The following is a 25426-nucleotide window of genomic DNA, read 5'->3' on the forward strand; positions in this document are numbered from 1 at the left end:
GTAAAACTTGCCAACAGCTTAAATATATGTCAGAAATTATGTTAATTTATAATTCCATTGTCTTATGCTTTATTTTTAATCTCATTTCTATCTAATCAACTACATTTCTTAAAGTTTAGAAAGTTACTCAGGACTAATTATAATTTGAATAGTCATTGATTTTCAAGGATACTTAAAATATACTATATTTAATGTTGGATATAATAATCAAAATACTAAACAGTATCTCAAATTCAGAGAATTCATTCAGTCAAAGTTTCGAGCAGCCTTTCAATGTTTGATGGTCAATGGGTTTTTTGTGTAGAACTGATTATCGTGTCTGTTAAGTAAAAATTAATGGTTATGGTCAGTTACTGGTATTCTATTGGCTCGTCTGTTAGAATTATTTTACAAAGATCTTCTGCTAATAACTAGATACTCTCCTTCTTGTCTGTGGCTGATGTAGTTGTTGATAGCATCCGATGAGTGTGAGGTACACTAGACAAAGTAGAAAGATATTGTCGGAAGGCAGAGCTCCATATCTCCCTTTGAAACAGTTACCTTTTTGATGATTCTCAATGGAAGCAGTGCTGTTCCTTCTATGACATTTGAAAATTATTTCTGGTATTTTTACTTGATTGCCACAAAGTTCAACAGGGGACATGGCTAGGTAATTTTGTGGTCAATGAGGAGAAAATGTCCTGCTACACAAAAGAAAGCTTTGTACAACTAATTGTCTGAAAATCAGCCTATTTTTATTTGCCCTGCAATCCTACTTAAAAAGATCTTCATCTAGAATTTAACTAAAAAAATTATATAATGCTTTAACAGAGATTTATACCCTTATTTTTCAAGAAACACAGCTTATCTGTAAATAAGGAATAATTGTGTTGCATTTTGTATAGAACATTTGCATGAACTCATCTTAAACTTTGAAAAGCACATTTCACTCTTAAAATTGAGCGTCCAGAATAACACACTTGATCTGAGCCTGTCTTTGTAGCAGTCACACTAATGATGATTTTACACATACAACAAAATATCTGTGTACTGTGTTATAATTTATTATCTATTTTGTACTATTTATGTATTGGGATATTCTCTATTTTGTGAGGATATATCTTCATTTTATAGTTAGGTACTCAGTTTGCAGAGAATATAAAGTTATTTAGAAAAATATAATTATGTAGTAAGCATGGAGGTTTTACATAACTTTTGTAACTTAACAAATATTTGCCCTAATATATACCAAGGATTTAACTCAGTGGTGTAGCAGCTGCTTGGAAAGCATGAGGTCTGGAGTTTGATTCCAGAGACTCCTATCTAAAAAAGAGTGTCATTGACATCATAATATGTTTATCTAAAACATCTTTTTTATTCTACATTCTTCACCTTCTAAAGATGTCTTAAGACATATAATTTCTTCTTGGGAATGATCTCTAAAAACAACTTTCAGCAAAGTTTCTAAATAATAGAGGTAAGAAACATCAGTAATTTTAATTTCTAGGAACACAAACATGTCTTTGGAAAGGTTTGTGTCACTCAGGTGGCAGATACTTCCAAGAAATGATTAGCACTTGCAGGGTATCTGTGGGGTGAAAGACTATAATCATGTTGTCTTAGTCACTGTCTAGGTTAGTTATTGTTTCAGCTCCTGGAACAACATAATGACAGAAAAAGAACTGAACTAAAAATAAAACAGAATGAAATCATTATGTTTTCTTTTTTGCCTTTGTAAATACATTGTCTAAGAGTATTCAGTTCTATATCTCTAAATATTATATTACTTAATAAATGTTTAGGTAAACAATTACCACACAAGTTAATGTGTTGTTAAAATTTGAAAAACCTATCCAGTTATTATATTTTTATTAATACATGTCTGATTTACACTATGTGGAATTGTATATTATTTTGACCACTCTGTAAGACAAAACAAAATAATAAATCTTAGTTCTTAGTTTGACAGAAGAGTGGATAATACGAGTTAGCTTCTAAAATACATACAATTAGAATTTAAAAATGTATTAAACATATTTTGAAAATTTTGTTATATGAGCCAATCTGTTAATCTAATCTATTGATTAATAATATTAATATGATAATCTAAGTGATTTCTACATATTCTGTCTTGCACTTACAAATGCTACAAACATATGTCAACTGCATAATTATTTAAAAAAATAGTTTTCTGATCAGAAGAAAGCTGTGTCCTATGTTCCTCTTGGAAATTTCATAACATACATGGGCACTAGAATCTCTTAGATACAATGCAAGGCAGGAGCTGTTTGTGCCATTGTTTCTAAAAGTACTTGGAAATAGTGTAATTCTTATACATTTTCAAGAGAAGGCAAGCTTTTCTAAGAGACATTGATCAAAGTAATGACATCCAGAGACATATGTCTTTAGAATACTCATTTCTAAGGGTTTTGAAACCTTTTCTGTCAGTTTCAGAATTCAGATCACTGCAGTTTTATAATATCACTAAAACTGTATTATAGAAAATATAATTATCGTTATTTTCAGAATTTGCAAACAGTGCTTAAATCTACAAGGAACATCAAGACACTTTAATATCTATTACCACAAATGTAATTTATCTCTTTTTCCCTGAAGACACATTTTCTCTGATATTCTAGACTGGATTCTCTAGCTTCCTTGACTTCAGTTCACTTACTTGGGGAAGTCTGTCACACTACTCTTACAGTCGCTTTCCACTATCACCTACCTCATCCAAAATTAGAAAATACAGTTATGCAATGGAAGTTCTCATCTGATTTCCTGCCCAACGTCTTATTCCACCGCTTCAACCTTTCTGATTTTATATATAGAATAATTTTTGGTATCTCTTTTTTATTTCATGGTATTTTAAATCTTTCACAAATATTTAAATCTTCATAACTACTTTCTACACCTTAAATATCATTCTTTTTACATTATATTTTTATCTTTTTGATTTCTGTGGTACTCTATACAATCCATTTCAAAATGTAAAACTTAAGTTTACTCTGTGGATTTAACAAGCTTATTTGAAAAAATAAAATATATACTTATTAGTATAGTTTCCCCTTCTCAAGGAGAATAAAATAAGAGCAGTATTTCATTATAGCATCCTCAAGGAACTCTGACAAGTGAATAGAATTTGATTACCTTTTATTTAACAAATAAAGTCACATAGATTCTATGAACTTTTTGGTGTCCCGATATATTATCTACTCTCAACAAGGTGGTGTAATGAAGGGAGTTGAATTCTAAGGCAACTCCAGGCACTAGGACAATGAATGATGAAGCTGTTAATAGAAGTCAAACTCATAAAAGATCACCCTGAGAATGAACTTGAAAGAAAAAATAGAAATTGAAATTCATAATAATAATTCTACTTTGAAGTTAATATTGAGTATCAAAATATTGATCATTATAACAGAAATCTCACTTATATTGCCATCTTTGAATTAACATGTATTTAATTTCCTCAACTGGATTTAAGAGCAAAGAATACCCTCAGTTATTTTAAGTTCACAATGTTTTCTATAAGTTTTCATGAAGTTAAAGAACACTGCATTTATGTTTATATTAGAAGTCATTAACTTTTCATCTTTATGTATGTGAAACTTTAAAAGGGACAGTAAATCATTTAAAGTTGATGCTGTTTTCTATCTTGCTTTTGAGAAGGTGCTTAAAATGTGTGTCAGGGTCTGGCAACATGTGCTGACTTGCTAGGGACCCTACATTACAAGGAAGCAAATCTTTTTATTTTTAAGCAAAACAGAAGAACTTCAGAATTTAATAATATAATTTTATCTTCAACAAAAATTAATATCCTGTATTTAAAAAAGCACAAGTAACATTAAAGAAATGTGATGCATGGGTGAGAATAATTTATGTGCAAAGCATATAGAAATAGCCATGCAGGGCCAGAGGTTTACCTCAGCAGCACAAGCGCCTGCACGGCAAGTGTAAGGTTGTGTTTGATCACAGAAAAAAAAAAAAAAAAAAAAAAAAAAAGAAAGAAAGAAAGAAAGAAGAAGAAGAAGAAAGCCAGGTAGTCTTTTTTGGGTACATTTTTCTAAGAGCAAGTGTTTTTAAGCAGGATAGTATGGCTAAAAGCACAGGTTCTAGAGTGAATCCCTGTGGTATACAAATTTGTTTTCTTTTACATATGTGTTCCTTGATAATTAACCTTTCCACACCTCATTATCCTCATCAGTAATCTGGGAGCAATCATTACATCTGCCACATGGGAGGACTATGACACTAAAAGGAAATACAAAATCTTTTGCACCTCTAGGATTCACTAGTATAATGATTAATAAGATGGTATAATGCTTAACACTGTTAAGAATCAACAAAATAATGCTTATTTTATTTAAAGTATCAAAGGTCTGTACATAATTTTGAAAAATGTTTAAGAATTTTAAAGTGTAATGTGCATTTCCTTAAATAAAAATGTACTTTTCCCCTTAAATTTACAATATTTACATATTATAATAAAGATGAGGTAGTCTAGAGGGATACAAGAATGTAATTCATTCTGAGATAAAAGACAAAAAGCTGGTGTAAAAAGATAAAAACAATAACAAAGTTTTAATTACACTATCAATAAAAAAGTGAGATAACTGAAATCAATAAAATCATGGATGAACAACTAGGTGTTACCACTGATACTATGTCTTTTATTACTAGTTGAGTATTCACAACAGTCTTATTATTCTCAGTATTATTATATTAAGAAAAACTATATATCAAAAATTAGAAAAGTGTAAGTTCTTGGACACACACAATTTTTTAAAATTGAAGAATGAAGAAATGCAAAATCTGAGCAAACTAAAAATAGTAATGAGATCGAATTTATAAGAAAATGTCTTCCATGAAAGAAAAACTAAAGAACTGAAAAATTCATTTCTGAGTTGTAACACTTAGCAAAAAATAATACTCCCTCTATCCACAAACTTCACAAAATTGAAGAGGAGGGATTACTTGAATAGAGGGTAACATCACTCTAATACCCAAACAGTAAAAGAATGGAACAGTAAAAGAATATTACATGTCAATATTCATGATGACCATAAATACAATCACTTCAGCAAACTGAATTCTTCAGTTAAACCAGTCACTCACCAGGGCTGAGGGCAATTCATTTCAGAGATGCAATGATTATAAAGCATCGACACTCATATATCACATTAATGAAGTTTAAGGGGGAAAAAGCAAGATGATTCCTTACCAAGTAAGAAAATACTTGGCTAAAATTAAACATTCCTTCATAATAATCACTGTAAAAGCTAATCATAGAAGAAGTGTGCCCCAACACAATGATTACATTTTCAAAGATATGAAAGATACACAGTTCTACCACTTTATTCATATAGTATTGGGCTCCTGACTATCGCAACTATGTAAGAGAAGGAAACGAAGGCAGATCACCTACGGAAAGAATGACATCAAGTAGACCCTTTTGTCGATGGCATGATCTTGTATAAAGAAAACTCAAAGATTCAATCAAAAATGTGAAAAGTTGTAGGGTGCAAAATCAACCTATGAAAACCTGTAGAGACCTGTATGACAGAAGTGCTATCTAAAAAAGAAGCCAAGAAAATAACTCCAATAACAATAGCTACAAACACTTAACAATATATTTAACTAAGGAGAAAGATCTTTAAGGTGAAAATAATAAAATACATAAATGAAAAATCTATAATTAGATAGAAATTCTGTGTTCATAGATTGAAAGAATTAATGTTGTTAAAATATCCATAACCAAAGCAATATACAGATGCAATCCCTTTGGAAATACCTGGCGCACTATTCCAGAGTCACCAAAGCTTCTTAAAACAGAAAGCTGTTTGAGGAAAAAGAACAAAGCTGCTGGCTTTGTACTTTATGATTTCCAAATATACTAAAAATATTCTAAATATACTACAGAAGTTCAATATAGAAAACAAAATGTTATTATTAAAAATAGACATGAAAATCTGAAAGAAGACAGAAATCTACAAATTTAGAACCAATTGATCCTCAACAGAATCATGAACAACATATATTACATAAAGAAAACTCTTTTCAATAAATGGTACTGGGAATGTTGGGTATCCACACACAGAAAAATGAAAGGAGGATGTTATTTTTCACAACATAAAATCAACACAAAATGAATTAAGGAAGCCACACATGGTGATGCACGTTTGAGCACTTGAGAGGCTATAAGAATGAATTTGAGTGAAAATGCTTCCTTATATTCCTAGAGATAAGGAATTTTTGCATCAGAACTCAAAAGCACATGCAACAAGAGCATAAATGGACAAAATGAATTACATGAAATTAAAGTTTCTTCACATCCAAGGAAACAAGAAAATTACAATGTAATATGACATTTGCAATGTTTTCATCTCACAAGGGTAATAATGAAGTACAGGGCTGAGGATTTAGCTCAGCGGCATAAGCGCTTGCCTTGCAAGCAGGCAGTCGTGAGTTTGATCCCTAGTACCAACAAAAAGGAAAAAGACAAAAAAAAAAAAAAAAAAAGAAAAAAAAAAAAAGAAATACAACAGAAACTCTAACAACTTCATAGCGGGGAGACATAGGCAGAGAGACAGAGACACAGAGACAGAGACAGAGACAAATGGAAGGAAGGAAGGGAAGAAGGAAAGAAGGAAGAAAGAAAAACTAGGCAAAAGACATGGACAAGTTTGTCAAAAAAGGACACACATGTATGGCAAGGTAGTATATAAAACACTTTCAGCACCCACTAATATCAGGGAAATGGGAATCAAACCAATAATGAGATGTCATCTCGCTTCAGTTCAAATTGCTATTACTGGGACCAAGCATATAGCTCAGTAGCACAGCATCTGCCTGGCAAATAGGAAGTCCAGGGTTAGATTCCCAGTTCAAACAAACAAACAAAAAGAGGTTATTATAAAAAGGACAAAGGTAGCAAGTTCTGGCATGTTAAGAAACTGTAATAAAAGAAAATTTTCCCCTTTTCGGGAATGTAAATTAATATAGCCATTTTAGAGAACAACATGGAGTTTCTCAAAATAAATAAAAACTGAACAAGCACACTCACTCCTAGGTATTTACCTAAATATGAAATCATTATGTCAAAGAATCTGCAATCCCTTGTTTACTATGGTCATCTATTCACAAAAACAAAAATGCATAATCATTTTAGCTTCTAACAATAAATAAATAGATAATATGTATCACAATGTAATTCTATGAACTCATAAAACTGGTGACAGGGATATAGCTCAGCAGCACAGTGCCTGCCTGGCAAGTACAAGGTCCTGAGTCCAATTCTGGCAACAAAGCCTCTCCCAAAAACAAACAAACAAACTGGTGACAGCCCTGCATTTATAGCAACATAGATATACCAGGACATTATGTTAAGAGAAAGAAACTAGATTTACAAAGACAAATATTGTACTGCCTTACTAATTTCTGAAACACAAACTGATTTTATAGAAGTATACAAGTTTTCGAAAATGAGAGTAAGAGAGCATGTGGAGAGTTGATCAATGAGTACAAAATTATATTTTGAGAGAGAAAAAAAGTATTCCATTTTTGCACAGTAGGATATCTTTAACAATGTTGTATGTATATAAATAATAACTTTAAGAGAAAATTTCTGTATCATTCCCACAAAGAAATGATAAAGCTTTGTGGTAATAGAAATATAAACACTGCCTTGATCAATACATATATTTACATTTATATAGGAAACATTACACTTATACCCTGAAAATATTATCAATTATTTTGTGTGAATTAAAAAGAGTAAAGAAATCTTATTGCTGGACTTCCTGGAAAATGGAGTGGAGTAGAATAGGTAGAACAAAAATGTTAGTAAGTGAAGGATTTCCATGAAGAGATATGAAAGCACTTTCTGTATTAAGATGTAAGAGAAAGTAGCATCACAGTCAGGATAAGGATTTACATGATTTAATAAACATATTAAGTTAAATTAGATTTATGGCACTGCAGCAGGTAAGCTCAGTTAGATTTTCTGTACTGTATTCAGAGTCACATACTTTTGCACTATATCCTCATAAAAATTTGAAAGTAAAAGCTGGGCGTGGTGGTGCACTCCTGTAATCCCAGCACTTGGGAGACTGAGGCAGGAGAACAGTTTACAACAAAGTGAGCCTAAGGCTAGCTTGCATTGCATAGCTAGACCCTGTCTCAAAGAGACCAAAATAAGTAAATAAATAAAAAGTTAGGTAAAGAATTGCATATCATAACCCTGACGTATATAAACATTAAGTAATTTCCTTAAGATCACATGAACATTAATTGGAAAAGGCATGCCAAGAATTTAGATTTGATCCAGGGAATTGTCTTTAGCATAAGTCAGATCTTATCAAATTCAAACCTATTATCAATGTTGCTTAAATATTGAACTGGCATCAGACAGTGCAACTCAGATTAACCTCTCCACAATGAGGTTGATGTCCTGTACCTGAACGTAAGTCTGCCCTTTTCATTTAGAAATTCACACACACACACATACACACACACACACACACACACACACACACACACACACACAGGCATGCACCTTCAATTGAATTAAACATTTTGATCACATATATTATGTTAGCAATCTATGGCTGTTGTACTAAAATGCTAAAAAAATAAAATTCAAAGTTAAAAAGATAGTTATTAGCAAAAATAGTTAAAAAGATAGTTATTAGCAGTATTGTCATTCTGTGCTGTGGTCATTACCCTAGTAACGATGAAGCACCAACCACATAGTTGTAGATTAACTGACTGCATCATCATGCTGTTTTGTCATCCCCGAGTAACCTGTTTGCTGTGTCAACCTTTGTTCCTTTTGTAAGAGACAAGTGATGCTAGGTCAACCATTGTTCCCTTTGTGAGAGACAAATGTTCCTGGAATTGGCAGAGCAAGGGTTATCAATTGGCTAACCACCAACTGTGAAATGCTCTGACCTCAAGCAAAGGGGAATGAAGGCCCACCTTGTTTCTGTTTCTCATTGCTATGTACTTAATGGTCAATGAACTAATCGTAAATGAAGTATAATAATCTGTCAAAATTCTAACCCAGTTGCACAGCTTTGCAAACTCCATCTGCACTGTGCCGCTGGGTACCAGCTTAAATAAAGCACTCTTTTAAAGATTTCTTGTCCCCCCCCCCCTGGTTTTTGATTAATATCTTGAGGACTTGTTTTGGGATACAACAATGGCCTACGGGTTGATTAATTGTTTTTACAGCTAAAATTTTGCCAACAGGCTGCCCTTCCTATTTTTTACATTTTCTCTCTTTGGCATTCTAAGACACTATAGTCATGATAGAGACCATATGGTCCATGAAATCTCCAATATTCACTATTTGACCCTTCAAGAAGGTACTTGTCTCATGCATCAGATCCTACAGAGTGTTGTTAAAGGCTACAGAAATGGAGGCTACTGTGCATGTCCAGCAGGCCCCAGAATGTTTAGTGCATGTGAGATGTTATAGAGTAGGTAGTAAGCCAACAAGTACAGTTTAACTCTTCTGAATACTGGACCTTCTCAGCCTCCAAAGCTGCTGCTTCTCGTAGGAGAAGGAAAGACCTATAGTATTTGTGCATCATTTAGACCCTCAATATCTCCAGTCAGGATTCTCCACAGACTGGAACAACTCTCTCACAAATACTTCATTTAGACCCAAAGAGACAAGAATCTCAATCTCTTCTCTTCAGAGCTGAACAGAAATAAACATTTAATTGTTTCATTATTTTATCCTCAAGCAAGTAACCAGTTTCATTTAAGATTTAAAAAACAATAATGAAGCATATCCAACTCACATAAACAATTCCAGTTCAATGAATAACTAGGAGAAAAATTATTACTCTCTGTTCATAATAAAGCACATAAAAGATTGTATGTCTCTATGGCAGCAAATGTACTTGGAGGTTTCCAGAAAATTAAGGAGAAGAATGTTTTTCCTTGCATTGAAGATAGTTATTTAATTCAGCTGGTTCAAATATAGCTATTTTGAAATTCCTTTGTATATGTGATTTAGGAAAGAATAAAACATGTATTTTCAGATGAATCATTTTGTAAATCTATATTGTAGAAAAATTTCAATCAACTCACATGTCTCTGGGATCCATCATATTCACACCTTTCAATTTTTCCTAAACTTCCATCTGAGAAATATAGTTTCTCTGCACGGTGGTCAATGGTTAGTCCATTGGGAGTAAGGATGTCTGTACTGACCACCACTTGGGCATTCTTCCCAGTCAGGGTAGATCTCATGATACTTGGATGCTGTTCATTCCAGTTGGTCCAAAACATTAAGCTAAATAAAATAAAAATTATAATGATGAATTAAACTTTCCATTAAGCTGAAAACAGTTTAAGCATGGCAATGTCTATTAAATAAAGCTAAATTATTTGGTTCATATTTTATGAACTTTAAGGAAGTTTAACTATTAAGGGGGAAATAGAAATATTATTTATATGTATATTTTTCTTAGATTTTTAAACTTGGAACTTATTTGTGAAACACAACTATCTTGTGCATTCTTTTAAATAGCTGTTATGTTAAATGGAGTCAGTTTGATGGACACCTAGGGCGTATTGTAATTAGGTACAAAACAGTGATCTTAAATTTTCTCAGACTACAAATATAGCTTAATATCTTGATAATAAAGTTCAGCAGATCCAGCCTTATCATTTCAGACATAGATTTGCTAAACATATTTGTCTGCTACGATTGATGAAGATAATCATCTCCCTTGTATTCTACCTTTGCTTTTTAGAGTCTACATTCTCCACCAGAAAAATTTTTTAAAAAATAAAAATTGCCAACATCCCATAATTTTATAACCTTTTTTCTCTTATATATTTTTGTTGTACATCACGATACTGTTTCTGGAAGTATAGCAGTGACTTTCAAATCCTACAACACATTTCCTGTTTTTATAGGTGTCACCTAATGATTTTTTTATATCAGGGTTTGCCAAATTATACTTCACAGAAACCCTATAATCCTTCAGAAATCTCTTAGAAATTGCTGGAAGTATACAAAGACTTTCAGGACATGGCTGTCTCCAAGCCATATTTTTAATGAAGCATCTCCTTTTTTTCCTCTTGTATCTATAGAGTTACCTTTAAGAGTTTATTTGAACAAAGATTTTTGCTTCTTAGCAAGGAAAGAAAGGAGGGAAGACAGAGAGTGAGGCTTGACCAAAAAAACTAGCAAGATAGTATGCTGAGATTGCATATATTATTCTCATGTAAAAGAATTTAAAGGCAATTTAGAATTAGTCAAGTGAATTACTTAATGTGTATTTTTGAGTGTTTTGCAAAAACTTATTTCTAAAAAACATTCTAGTTCATAGCAAAAATCTTTCCAGCTGATAATTTAAAAATAACCCAAATCCTTTAAAGAAAATTATGTGATCCTTACTCTTTGTTAAAATAGTTCATTTTATTTTTGTTCTACAGAGCAAAAACGTATTTTACATAGCCAAATGTTAAAAATATTCTATCTTGAAAAACTATACACTTGAGAAGACAAAAAGGCATTTGTTGTACTTTCTTTGTTAGGAATTTTACTGACAAATTGTGACTTCTTTAATGATATATTTAGTTAACTAAAATGTTCAAAGCTATGCACATAATGTGAGATATTTAACTCACAATTTGTCTGTGGTATTTTCTGGGAGTATTGGCCTCAGAAAGAGAGTTTTGGAGATATCAGTATTCCTTTGATTTCACCTGTTTATTTCATAGACAAGGATCAAAGGGGTTAAGAAAACTTGAGTAATTAAAGTTTACACAAATAACTAGTATCACAACCAAGTTTTGGACTATAAAGAGAATAACTTTCCTTTAGAATTTTATTCTAAAATTTCTGTATACTAATACACACAATTGTGAGTGTCAAACACACCTGGGAGGGAAAACTGCTTTTATTACTTTAAATCTTGATTGCAAATATTCTGGTTAGACTATTTTCGGTTGTTTGATTTGCAGCTCATTTTGTATAAGATAAAAATGTAAATTTTAGCCTATAAAGCACTTATTAATTAACATGATTACATGCAAAAGAGTGTTTGAATAATATGATGAATGTTTACATTTTACAAAATAATTACAGGAAAGGACACACTGTCAAGAATGATGGGTAAGATGTCTTTAAAGAGATGAAATAGCTGAGTATTTTCCACAGGATCAATGGCAATATGTCTTTCAATTATAATAAAATTTTATTTAAATACCTCCCTGTGTGCTTTTGAAATGCCTTATAAATTGCTTTGGTTATCTCTTTGACTCTTACCTTGGACACTTTTCACTGTCCTGAGGTTCTCTGCTGTGGAGATCTGTGTAACAGAGGCAACCCGAGCTACGGTGTGTGGGGCAGTGGGGTGAGTGCAGTGGCTCTGTCCAGGCAGCAGAAGGCCTGAAAGTGTCAGGACTGAGGCCCCAGAGCTTCAGGAGCAATAATTGCACCCCTCTGCCTTTAGAGTGCTCATGTATAGATGGTTTTCAATGAAGTAAATTAGGTCTGATCTGACTTCCAGCTTTGTATGAGCATCTGGATTTATAGTTACTTTCATATATGGTACGGTAGATAATTCATTTCTCTGATGACTGGTCAGGTCAATGGTTTCTGCAATTTTTATTTTCCCATTTTACTTTATTACAACCAAACGAATACCTTCTGCTGCTGCTCAGTGAAGGCAAGATAGGTGTCCCCCCCCCCGTATTTATTACTGATGAGAACAAAAAGGATTATCTAGTTAGCAAACCAACTTACAGTATTGAGGACAAGTGAAACTATAGTTTTTTACCTAACCTATAATTTGTGAATTAGTTTTCCTATGACTGCTTTCTTCTGACATCTCCAAAATCACAACCTTTACTACTTTGCTTTGATTTTTATTCACTCAGTAGTTTAGTCAACAATTCCACTTGTCTATTTTCTTGCAAATATTTATACTTTTGGTAAACAAACGTAGATTTCTTAAGTGTTGAAGTATCTAATATTGAGAATATATCTGCATATAAAGATTTTTATTGATATGTTTGCAATTTTGTATATATCAATGATACACATAATTAATAAAATTATTAAAGTAAAAAACTCAGGATTCAATAATGATAAGTGCTATTTTTAAATTTGTAATTCCTGTCAGCCATGAATTAATGCCTTCTTTTTCTTCAACATTTTACTCTTTCTGGTTTTCACTATTTTAACTTACTTTTACTGAATCGCTCAAGAGGGTGTTATCTGATATTTAAATATTATATATTCTATTTATCCATACTTATAATGCTTTCATTAAAAATATAGTTTTATGAATTATGAAGGATAAGTTTCAAAAGAAACCATTTTTTTATTGTTTATTTTTTCTAACTGTAATATAGCTCTGAAAATCTTCTGACTTACAATTATAATACGTCATTCAGAAATCAGTGTTTCTTACTTTTGGCATTCATCCAAAGCCAGCACGTGTGGGTGGTCATCCTCTGACATAGTGATGACTGCTTCTCTGTCAAATGCTCCAGGCCGGGTCTGGTCCACTGTATGTCTGGTGATGGATGAAGTGGTGGAGCTGGTCCAGTATAGTGTGTCCCAGGCTCTGTGATAGGCCAGTCCTTCCACAGAGCCCACATCTAATGCAGCCAAAGGAAAGATAAAATTTTAAATTTACACTTTAGTTTTCAAAGCATGGCATATGGACAGAAAAAAGTATTTAATTTTATATATACAACTGTTACTTTATCAACTATTTCTGTATATATTGCAAAATAAGAACATAACTGTAATGCTTACATTTTACAACACATTTCACACTGTAAGATATAGCTCTGGACTGCTATATGCACATATATTTATATGTTACACAAATATGTAAACGTATATGACATATATATATATATATATATATATAGAGAGAGAGAGAGAGAGAGAAAGGGAGAGAGAGAGACAGAGAAGGGGGAAAGTTTCGTAAAAACATAGCATTGAAAAAACTCAGTTTTCTCATCCACAAAGACACAATCAGTTAATTGCCTTATATGTAGGAATATAGGAACTTTTCTCTTTTTAAAATATTTTAATAATTAATTTTCAAAAGGTAATCAGTATGTAACAATTTAGAAATGCTTTTGAAAATCATAACATATCAATACCATTTAGTTGCATTCATGAGTTTTCCATAGCAATATAGATTCTGATGATGTCAAGATGGAACAAATAGCTCAGAATTACAGAGATAGTATCAAGAGGCCAAATCAAAAACCATGCTTTCAATGATTAAATGATGGAAGAATTTATGTTTTGGTAAGTGGATATGGCAAGTTCTTTGATTTAATTCTACTAATGTAATATTTAAAAATAAAAAAAAATTAATTGCCAGCTAAAGTATGCTTTAAATGTAGTCAGAAAAAATAAATGGTAGCACACAAAATATTGATACACAAAAGTGACAGGACAAAAAACAAGAGTAATTATTTCTTAAAATTATGTTTCCAATCACCAGGATAACATAGAGTAGCCATTTGATTTTTCAAAGTCAGGTTTTGAGTATATTTTTTAGAATAACCAATTTATCACAGCTTTTTCAAGTTACCTGTTTTTTTCAGTTATTATTATAACATTCTTAATTTAACAAAGGATACATACACCTTGTGTGATCACATTAAAATTTATAATAGGAAGAATTGTCTCTCACTTTTCTCTCAAGAAATCTCTAAAAGGAATTTTACAGCTCATAAAAAAAGCAGATGGAACAATGTTTTCCAGTATTAAGATGTGTAAATATTTAATATGTATGTAAACACAATTGTATTGTTGTTCAAAACAAAAATTAAAGCTTTTGAACCAAGTGTTCTTCATATTTTTGTCACTTGTTTCTTTTTCTACAAGCCACACACCATATCAAAATGAATGTAATAAATAGCTACTACTTATTAAGTACTGTATGTTAAAAACTGCAAACTGTTCTGCAATTATTTCATTTTATGGGCAAATCTATTTTGAAATATTTTTTATTGTTCCTGTTTTTTAAGAAGGTAAGTGTTAGGGATTGATTCTGGATGTCCCTCCAAAGCCTCATGCAGTCATGGAGTTAAGCTTCTAGAGTTTGTGAGTGATTCTTGGTCTAATTCTGGGATTATAGGTGTGAGTGTTACACCCATTCTAAGGTGGGTAGCCCACATACAACATAAGGGATAGAAGGAGTCTTCTTTTGTGCTTCTCCCTTTTTTGCTCTTGTTGCTTTTGCTGTTTCCTGCCACTGTAAACTGCTTATGAAACTTCCATAAATTGTGAAATAAATAAACCTTTTTTTCCTTAACTCTGAGTGTTGCTCTTTTGTCTCACCAACAAGAGAAAAGTAACCAAAACAGAAAGTGAAACTTGTAGTCACAGAATTCATTATATTAAAGCCACATTGTACCCAAGGTTTGTCTACTTGCAAAAACTCATATTCTTAGCAGCACCATTCTGGAGTAGGTATATAATACCTATTACTATTTTCCATCTACACCAAAGTGAATCTCAGCAAGTGATCCATTAGCTTCAACTTCTCCCGTGCTAGGAAAACTGTATAACAAAGTAATGTGCCATGAGTCACCTCCTCCCACACAAGAAACAAGCAGTTGCCAAGGCGTGAATGGAAGTGGTTAGTATGGAAACCTAGGCCAGTGAAGGTAAAAGAAACATTGTAAAACATAATCATGATAAAACTGGTTAAACTGATTTGATGTGACTCATCGGGTGCTCTTTTCAGGGGTGAGTTGGTGGGACACTGATAATGGTTAAAAGTATTTCAGTTATTAAGGTAAGAAATCATCCATCACAGTATTTTTTGTTCTTTCAAATTACTTAAAAATACAACAACTCCCTCGATAGTATTTTCAGCACTACACTCCACTGCTCACGAGTAGAATGAGAAATAGCACAGCTCTGAGAAAATCTAAGTGAATGAGAATAATTGATCCATCCACATTCTGCATCTTCCTTTCCAGTGACTTGACAGATTTTCCTCTGGGCTACTTTCTCGTGTTGTTCAGGAAGAAACCACTTGATATCACAATAATAGATGCTTCTTTTCTGTGACTGATATAATTTCAGAGCTACTATACTAGATAATGCAGCTCATCTCCAGGTACAATCACTCACTTTACTTTTTAATCGAGTGTAAACGGAAAGTATATTTAGTCATAGGTAAGTACTACATTTTACAGCATTTCTGTCATCTCTTGATAAAAAATATTTAATTTTTATAAAATTGCAATTTTATTAACAATAAAATATAAGGCATACAGAAAATATCAAAATCACAATAATATTCCATTTGAAAAAGCACGAGTTACCTGTATTTTTCAATGACTTTTCATCAGTGTTGGGTCATTTATATATGTGTGTGTTTGTATGTGTGTACACACACAGGTTATCTTGCCTGCATATATGCCTACACGTGTGTGAGTTTGAGCAATCACATTCCTGAATCAGCTGAACAATCACAAAAATACTTGACTTACTAGCAGCAGATGTTTATGCAATTAAAACAAAATACCTACATATCTTTTCAACCAAACTTGCAATATTTAGCAGACTGAATTAATACAGAATTAAATATCTTTGGAACTCAAGGATGTAGAATAGGCATCATTAAGAAAATAACAACAGTTCTATTTTAGCAATCCCATACATTTATCTCAAGAGATCAATTGTATTGAAAATGTAAAACTAGTAAAGACATCACGTTCTCACCCTATGGACTTACCAAAAGTACATAAATATTTCTTTCATTTCCACCCTCTTTGAACAGAAAATTTGGCTAAACATTAAGTGTGGTTCTGATATGATTTTGTTATGGAAAAGAGCTCAAGTGAAGAAAAATACAAGCCCAGGAAATTAGAACTATGGCAACGCCACACCTATTATATGATAGATCCAAGATAATGCTGTGGAAATTGTTTCTAATAGCAGAGGAGAGAGCAACCAGCTGCTACTCTAAAAGTTACCCAAATAACCTCATGGAAAGCACAACCTCATTTTTAATATCATCACCACTGGGGAAGACACAGCATCCCTTCCTGTGTTAATATTTTTCTAAATATTTCTAATATTTTCAGGGAAAGACCTTGCCAGATGAAAAACACAGTAAACATGTTCTTGGTAGTGAGTGGGATGTGCAAAGTATTGGCACATACTTGGTTGAACTAATAGCATGCTAAATTCAGTAGCAAAGTTAACGAGAATTAACATTTACCTCAAGAATAGACCATAACTGAGGAGGTCTAAAAGACAGAGGGAACGGGAAAGTAGATACGATCACAGTACATTATTTACATGTATTGAGTGTCAAACTGGAACTATTGTTTTGGTTGCTTTTCTATCATTGTTGAGACAAAATACCTGACACCCACAGTGAAGCAAAGAAAGTTTTATTTAGCTTACAGTTTTTTGGAGGTTTCAACCCATACTCAGTTGGCTCCAAGGCAGGGTGGTATGGCTGAAGGGAAACTGTTCACGTAGCCACAAAGGGAAAGAGTAGACAGGGCAAAAGAGGGAAAGCACCCCTCTTTCCCACCCTTATGTTGTATGTTGGCTCCATCCCTGGGTGTGTGCAAACTCACACCATCAATCCTAGCGCTAGATAATGAACCAATCACAAATGCTAGATTCAGCTGCATCCATGATTACATGTGGCTTGCTGGGGGGAAGGCATCTGCACACTAACCATAAAAACAGTGTAACTAATATTCCTAATAGTAATAATAAAAATAAACACAATATACTATAAATGTAAACAGTTGCAATGATCTTCATGTAGAATGTGTAATACTATCATATTTCCTAGCTTGTTCTCAAAACAGCAAAGTATCAGAGTTCAGTGTTGGAAACTGGGTCACTAGAATAAAACATACTAATCTGGTTTGAAGGGTATAAATCTGTTTGACACAGAAAAGTAATTGTGATTTCTGTCCATGTACATAGTTTAAAATGAGAAGTTTCTAGACATAGCATTCTACAAATATCTTAACTTTGTGGTTTCCAAAGAAATAAGATATTGGGACAATTTCAAAAGCCTAAAAAAACTATTTACTTAAATTTGGTCCAAACTTTTTCCATAAATTTTCTTGTAGCCTGCCATCTCTAGTTTCCTCTCCAAACCCCTCCCTTCCTTCTTTCCTTCTGTTACACCTTATGTTTAGATGTCCTCCCAAGCTGCGGGTGCTCTTAGGTGGGGTTTTGGGAGGTGAATGGATCTTGTATGTGGAACACTGGATTAGTTCACTAATCTAGCAGATGAATAGCAGATATAATATTGGGAGTATAGAAAATATAATATTGGGAGGTGAAGCCAAGGAAGGGGTGGGTCCCTGTGGGCATGCCCTGGAAGGAGATACATACCTATCTGCCTCCAGCCTACCACACCATGAATAAATCTCCTGTCAAGCTTCTCTGGCATGCTGGTCTGTTTTGAACCAGCAGACTATGAACTGAAAGCTCTGTAAACTATGAGCTACAATAAACTTTTTCTCCTTTAATTTGTGAGTGTTGGGCATTTCGTTCCAACAATTAGAAACTAAGATATATTTCTTTCTTTCTTCTACTCCACAGTTTTTCTGTGTATAAATTTCCTCAATGAGTGAGTAAACAGTTGTGGATGAATTAATGGTTTATTTGATATATTTCAGTAATTTTCACTTAAAAACACTCGAGATAAAAAAATTTGTAAACCTAACAAATAGATTCTAAAAATCTAGGTCCACATCATATTTGATGATGAAAGATGGACTATTTTATCTCAAGAAAAACAGAAAGAAAACAAGAATGTATATTCTTACTTTCTATTCAACACTGTGTTGGAGATTCTATTGGGGTATTAATTAGATAGGTAGGTAAATAGATAGAAAGAGAAACAGAAAGAGGATCCAGGTTGCAAAGAAAATGAAAAACTGTGTGTTTTTGCAGATGACAAGTTCTTGAATATACAAAATCATAAGTATTCCACTAAGAAATTTTTATAAATAATACCGTTCAGCAAAGTGATAAGGTAAAATACACTCAGTTGTGTTTTATGCTATAGCAATTTACAACCCAAAATTAATTAAGAAGAAAACTCCACTTGTAATAGCAGTTAAAGACTGACTACACTTTTTGTTCCAGTATAAGGATTGTATCCTGGGCCTTCACAATGTGCTACATCTTCAGTACTTGTGTGTGTGTGTGTGTGTGTGTGTGTGTGTGTGTGTGTGTGTATATACTGGGGATCGATCTCATGACTTCGCACTTGCTGGGTTACAATCACATTTAAAATAGTAGAATACTTAGGAATTATTTAGCAAAAGAATGGTGTCTTTTAAAACCTACGTATAAAAACTTTAGAATATCACTGTAACAAATTAAAGAACAATTAAATAAATGTAAAGTATCTCAATTTAGTAGATTGGAAAGCCTAATGCTGTTGAGATAGGAATAAAATCAACATAGATCTACAATCCTTATCAAAATTTGAGCTGCCTTGACCCAAAAATTGAGAAGCTCATCATAAATACCTAAAAAATGACAGAGATCAAGACAACAAAAAGCAATCTTGTAAAAGAAGAACAAAGTAAAAGGACTATTCTTGATTTCAAATTTCACATAGTGATACAGTTAGCAAGGTAATGTGATATACATAAAGAAAATGAAAACAACTTTATAATACAAAAAATAAACATTTTGGAGGTAGAACAAAGATGGCAGGTAGACAACAGCTGGCTACAGAGGCTCCCTGAGAAAGTCAACTTAAAATTCAACATAATACACTCCTGTACAGAAGGAGATAAATTCTCTTGTCACAAGAAGAAACTAAGGTGAGAAAAATCAATCAAACATACAGTCCCGGTGCTATTAGTGGAACAGCTAAAGGTTCAGTGTTCCTGCCGCAGCAGGAGACTTGTCGAGCCATCTGAGGTCCTTCCACTTCAACTCACTGGAGGTGCAGTCACACTGAGGTCAGAGTCAGCCAGCCAAACAGAGAGCTGAGCTGGTGGGGAGCCTGCATCCACATGTGACATGTGGTGAGTGATGGGAGTTGAGCCATTCCACAGAAAGGGGGGCTCCCAAGGATGACATTCTGGGACTGGGCAGCACTGGTAAATACAAAAGTAAAAGGAGCAGTCGTGACTTCCTCCTCAAAAGGATTGGTGCAGTGAGCTAGGCCTGGGTCTCGTGACCTGGCTGAGACCCAATAGATTATCCAAAATCAATTCCCTATGGCGGTGGTGCATACTAACACAGTGAAGCCTCAAAAGTTTGACTGACCGGGAGAGGAGGTGGTACAGAGTAATACAGGGCAGGCCTCAGCAGCTTGACTGATCTGGAGGGGAGGGGCCAGCATACGTTGCCCCTGTATGCAACTACTAGCACACTGAAGTTGGAAGGGTCACCTAGCCAGCATGCTTTAAAAGAATTGTAACCTACAAAGAAAGAAACTGGGGCCTCCTGGAAGAAGCAAAAATGATGGGAAGAAGAAGCAACAACAAGAAGTCCCCAGATCCCAATCCTGAGAACACTGACCCAGAACAGATAAATACAAAAGGGAATGAGAACAGCAAACATGCAATATCAGATACAGCACCAGTGGACATAAAGGCACATCTTCTGGACCTCATAGACAAGTTTAAAAGGGAAATATTTAGCCAAGTAAAGCAAGATATAAGAATATTAATAAAAGAGATTCTAAGCACCCCTCAAGAAGATATAGATGGAAGAATGGAGGAACTCAAACAGAGAGAACCATTTGATGAAGAATACAAACAAAATATAGAATACATGAAACAGATTGAAAGAGATTACCAGGAAATTAAAAACTCTATGGAAGGATGGCAAATCTGCTTGAAAGAAACTAAGGTTAGATTATCCAAACTGGAGTACAGGTTTGCAATGTGGGATTATGAAAGGGAAAACTTTTAAAAAATAACAAGCAGTTACAATAAAAAGGCTAGAAGACAACAAGAGGATATATAACTTGAGAATAAAGAATGTGAATGAAGCAGCAGGGGTACAATCAAAGGAACTACAAGGGTATTCACAGAAATAATTAAGGAAAACTTCCCAACCAGAGGAAAAGGAAATGATATTCTGATGTATGAGGCATACAGAACTCCAGGCACCTACAACCAACACAGAGTTACACCCAGGCATATAAGAATCAAGATCCCAGAAATCCAATATAAGAACTGAATATTAAAAGCTGTTAGACACAAGAAACAGATAACCTATAAAATAAGACCTATCAGAATAATGGCAGACTTCTCGACACAAATCATCAAGTCAAGAAGAGCCTGAAGTGAAATACTCATAGCCCTGAAAGAAAATAACCTCCAACCCAGATTGATATACCCTGATAAACTGTTTCAGAAATTAATGGAGAAACAAGATGCTTCCAAGACAAAGACGAACTTGGGAAATTTGCAACCACTATTCCAACTCTACAGAGAATACTTCAAGACATTCTAGAGAGAGAGAAAAGTACTAACATTCCAGGAACAGTGGCAGAGAGTCCTCAAAGAATGGAGCAGAATACTGAATGAAGAAGATAAGCAGACAATGTTGGCAAAAAAAGAACATAATAGAAATGAGGCAGAAGGTTGATTATATTCTCTAATATAGATGGCCTTGATACACTAAATTTTTAAAAAAAAAGAACCACATGTGGAGTAGATCAGACCCTCAGCAGGGTCCACCAAGATGCTATTTTTAGGAAATATAATTAAGATGAAAAAGAGTACATGGACTGAAAATCAAATATGAGAAAACAGTGCTCTATGTGATAGAGAACCAGAGAATAATAGGGGCAACTGAAACAGTATTTGTGGGTAGACTGGAAAGACAGGCTTTAATAAGTAAAGGAGTACAATTAGAGAGCAAGTCCAGGAGAGAGAAGGTTTGGAACCACTTAGGTAAATAGCAGATTGCCCCCTCCCCAGTTTAAAACAAGGGTCTTGCTCAGACCCAAAAATGCACAGTGTACCCTGGGGAAGTAAAAGGGGAGGGAGAGTCTTAAAAAGATAGCAGAAGATATTGTTAATAGTGTAACAGGATTTAAAACCCACATTACTCCCATTACTCTGCTTAGCTAGATTTTATTCTTTTTTTTTTTTTTTGATAGATTTTATTCTGTCCCAGTTTGTCTACTTGCATTAGATTTGAGGGCACAGACAGCTATCCCAAAAACATCAGGGTATAGCACAGTAATCATCTTTAATTTCCTATTATCTTAATCTGGAGCCCTGTACGACTTACACTGTCTTATCATGACTGATCTTAGTTAAATCTGGTTTGTTTGATATTGACAGATTTTATTCAAAACTGATATGATTGATAGTATCAAGTCCGAGAGGCAACTACACTGAAGATAACAAGACTCTAGGATACACATTCTGGTTTGATAACTGCCTGTTTTTGAAAATTTATACTATATACAAAGTTGTGTTTTTATTAATACTGTTATGTACTGATATTTCAATTAAACTATATCTGATGATATAGCCAAATCTATTGAAGATAACAAGAGACACCACAGGAGCTATGGTAGAACTGCTTGTACAATCATCTTGTATGTCTTTTCATTTCATGTGTTTATAGGAACATGTTTTGTTTTGTCTTGCTTTGTTTTGTTTCTCCCTCGAATATAGAAAGGATAGAAATACATGTTAAGACTCATGCAGTTAGAACCTATTAACATTTTATGAGAACTGATCTTATGACGCATGATGAAATGAACAGATACCTTGAAGAAAAAGAGACACTAAAGTACCCAGTGCTGATCCTGGAGTATCATAATGTGAACACAGCGATAGTATTATTCTTTGTTCAGAGTGATATTAGCCTGCTTGAGTTTGTTCAATCTTAATATAATTGAATATGCACAACTGCATGTATGTTTAAGTGTATAGGATTGATAAACATATTTCTAAGTTTTTGTTGCATAGTTGTACAGAACTGGTTGCAGTCTCATTGTTTGAAACCCCACTTCATATGCTCCACTTTAGTATCTTGAATAACTATTTGTAAGACAACAATCTGTAATCATTAACTAGTGATTTCTTACTGTTTACTTGAAAGTATGTATTATTTCTACCCATTTTCTGTTTTGTTTAGTCTTCCTTTAAATAAAATGTTTAAAAAATAAACATACCATATGTTTATTTTTTAATGATCAGATGAATTTTAAAATTTTAAAACAGTAGCAAAAATGCTTAGTGAGGAAAAGTCATCTTTTAAACAAATAGCACTTGGATAACTACATATGTTCATAACACACAAACACACATATACACATACACACACTCACACAGAATCAAAATGTAAAGACCATGGATGTTGAAGGTAAACTATATGACTCTTAGAATAAATGTAGTAGTAAAATTTCATAATCTTAATAAAGCCTTAACAAAGATGTGGCACTAACAGTACCTACAAGTGATAGAAGAAAAATAAGTTGAATTTCATCAAAACTAACAGCTTTTGTGCTTTAAATGATACCATCAGGAAAGTAAAATACCAACTGAAAATGCAGGCAAATATATGGAAATCATTCATGTGATAAAAAAAACTTATATTTAAAATATATTACATGTGTCTTAGTTACTTATTGTTGCTGATACAAAATATTGAACACTCAAAGGAGAAAAGATTCATTATGGCTCACAGTTTGTAGAGGTTTCAGATCATCACCAGCTGGCTCCAAAGCAGGGGCCGTGGAGCAGAGGAGAAACTCTCCGGGCAAGGCGAGTAAAAGGCAGCAAAGCAGTGAGGTAACACAACAGAAGCAGCAGCCTACCTTTCTCTTTTGTGCATTTCTGGCTACCCACATTTTGAGTGCTGGGTACTGTTAATCCCAGCATCACATACTATAATCTACCTACCTTTGAAACTCCCCACCAGTAAGTGAAAGAGATTCTCAGGGACATCTGGGTGTAAAATATAATCAGATATTTTGGACTAAAAACTCAAGATTCAACAAAAACATAACACATAATCCAATTTAAAACTATGAAGATAGAATTCAAAGAAGTGTTTCTTCAAAGAGGCATACAGTTAGCTGTGGATAAGCAATGTAAATCGTTCCACTTATTACACATCAAAGCAATGCAAACAAAAATCACATTCCATATCCACCCAGACACTGTAGGACTTCATGGCAGAAAGGCAGAAAATGCTCAAATATTAGTAAACCAACTAGAGGAATAAAATATGAAACATTCATATAGTGGAATGCTAGTCAACAATAAAAAATTGAAGTACTAGGAAAACTCTATACTAAGTAGAAGAAATATCACAAAAGAATTTGCATTTTATATTAAATGTTTACATAGACAAGACTTTAAAACCAACAAGTAGATAAATAATACCTGTGCATTCCTGTTAGGGGGGGTGATGAGAGTGTTCTCAGATTGAAATTGATGATAGTTTCACAACTCACTGTGTTTTACAACACTGGCTGTGCACTGTATCTGAGTAAATTTTTATGATATGTTGCTTATAACACAATAAAAAATATATAAACTGTCCTGGTGAAAATGAATGAAATGACATGAGAATGCAATCAATGAACTGGATGAATTTAAGTTATAATTTGATGAAAATTGATATTTTTAGTGGATCTAGAATAATGTTGTTAGATATAAAGACCCTGATATTTGAAAAGTACTTTATTTTTATTTTTTCTGAAAGGCACTTTAAATAATGAACTTATTTATTTCTAATGTGTTTATTAATATGTGGGAAATGACAATCTTCAAACAAACAAACAAAAAAAAACGATAAAGATTCACTCTGGTCACAAGTGACCCAGTGCTGCCTGTCAGGTATCTGCAGCGTCAAGCCTGGTTACACTACCTCACCGCAGTAGCTTTGTACCTTTTCACTTTGCCTGCAATTGTTCTTTCTTAAATCTTTTGAGCATTAAAAGCTCTACATTTTTTAATATGCCGATTAATTAAAGACTATAAACATTAAAAATCTTAATTATCTAAAATTTTAAATAAGGAAAACTTTAGTTTTAATAACAAAAATCATTACGATTTATGAGTAAACACCTTGAAAACCCAGAGAATCCACTGCATGAAACTAGAGTTCTGTAAGACAGCAAGCAATGAAGAAATAATACCAATAGTTTCATGGTGTAGAAAAATAACCAGTTAGGAAATGCAATGGAAAGTAAGTGCCTTTTGATTCATCTATAAAATCATGCCACTCAACCACACAAAAGTGATTTTTTTTTTTTGCAACTACAATGCAGCCACATTTCATGAATGTGTTTCCCTTAACTTTTGACCCTCACCTCACAAGAAGAGATGTAACCCATTGTATGTGTTAGAGTTTAGGGAGCAGTTCTATATTTTTTGCCCAGATTTGTCCTTATAATTCTACACTTAAACTTGTTCTCTGAATGCATACTTTTTCGCAGAGATGCAACTCTGT

General features: G+C 33.3%; 1 protein-coding gene across 7 annotated transcripts in view; it reads right to left on the minus strand.

The window, feature by feature from the left end:
* Window positions 1-25426, minus strand: part of Lrp1b (LDL receptor related protein 1B) — a 1703137-nt gene that overhangs the window by 299378 nt on the left and 1378333 nt on the right. For all 7 annotated transcript variants that reach the window (XR_010050782.1, XM_063259026.1, XM_063259028.1 and 4 more), the window contains 2 exons: window positions 13422-13611; window positions 10081-10285 (listed from right to left, as the gene is read on the minus strand). Coding sequence is in view for 6 of the 7 variants with exons in the window: in XM_063259026.1 (XP_063115096.1) it covers window positions 10081-10285; window positions 13422-13611 (395 nt within the window). In the remaining variant the exon portion in view is untranslated. The remainder of the gene's footprint in view (window positions 1-10080; window positions 10286-13421; window positions 13612-25426) is intronic.

Source organism: Cavia porcellus, unplaced genomic scaffold (assembly GCF_034190915.1).
Source record: "Cavia porcellus strain 051 isolate PalLab524CR breed Dunkin Hartley unplaced genomic scaffold, mCavPor4.1 scaffold_12, whole genome shotgun sequence".
Taxonomy (NCBI): Eukaryota; Metazoa; Chordata; class Mammalia; order Rodentia; family Caviidae; genus Cavia; species Cavia porcellus.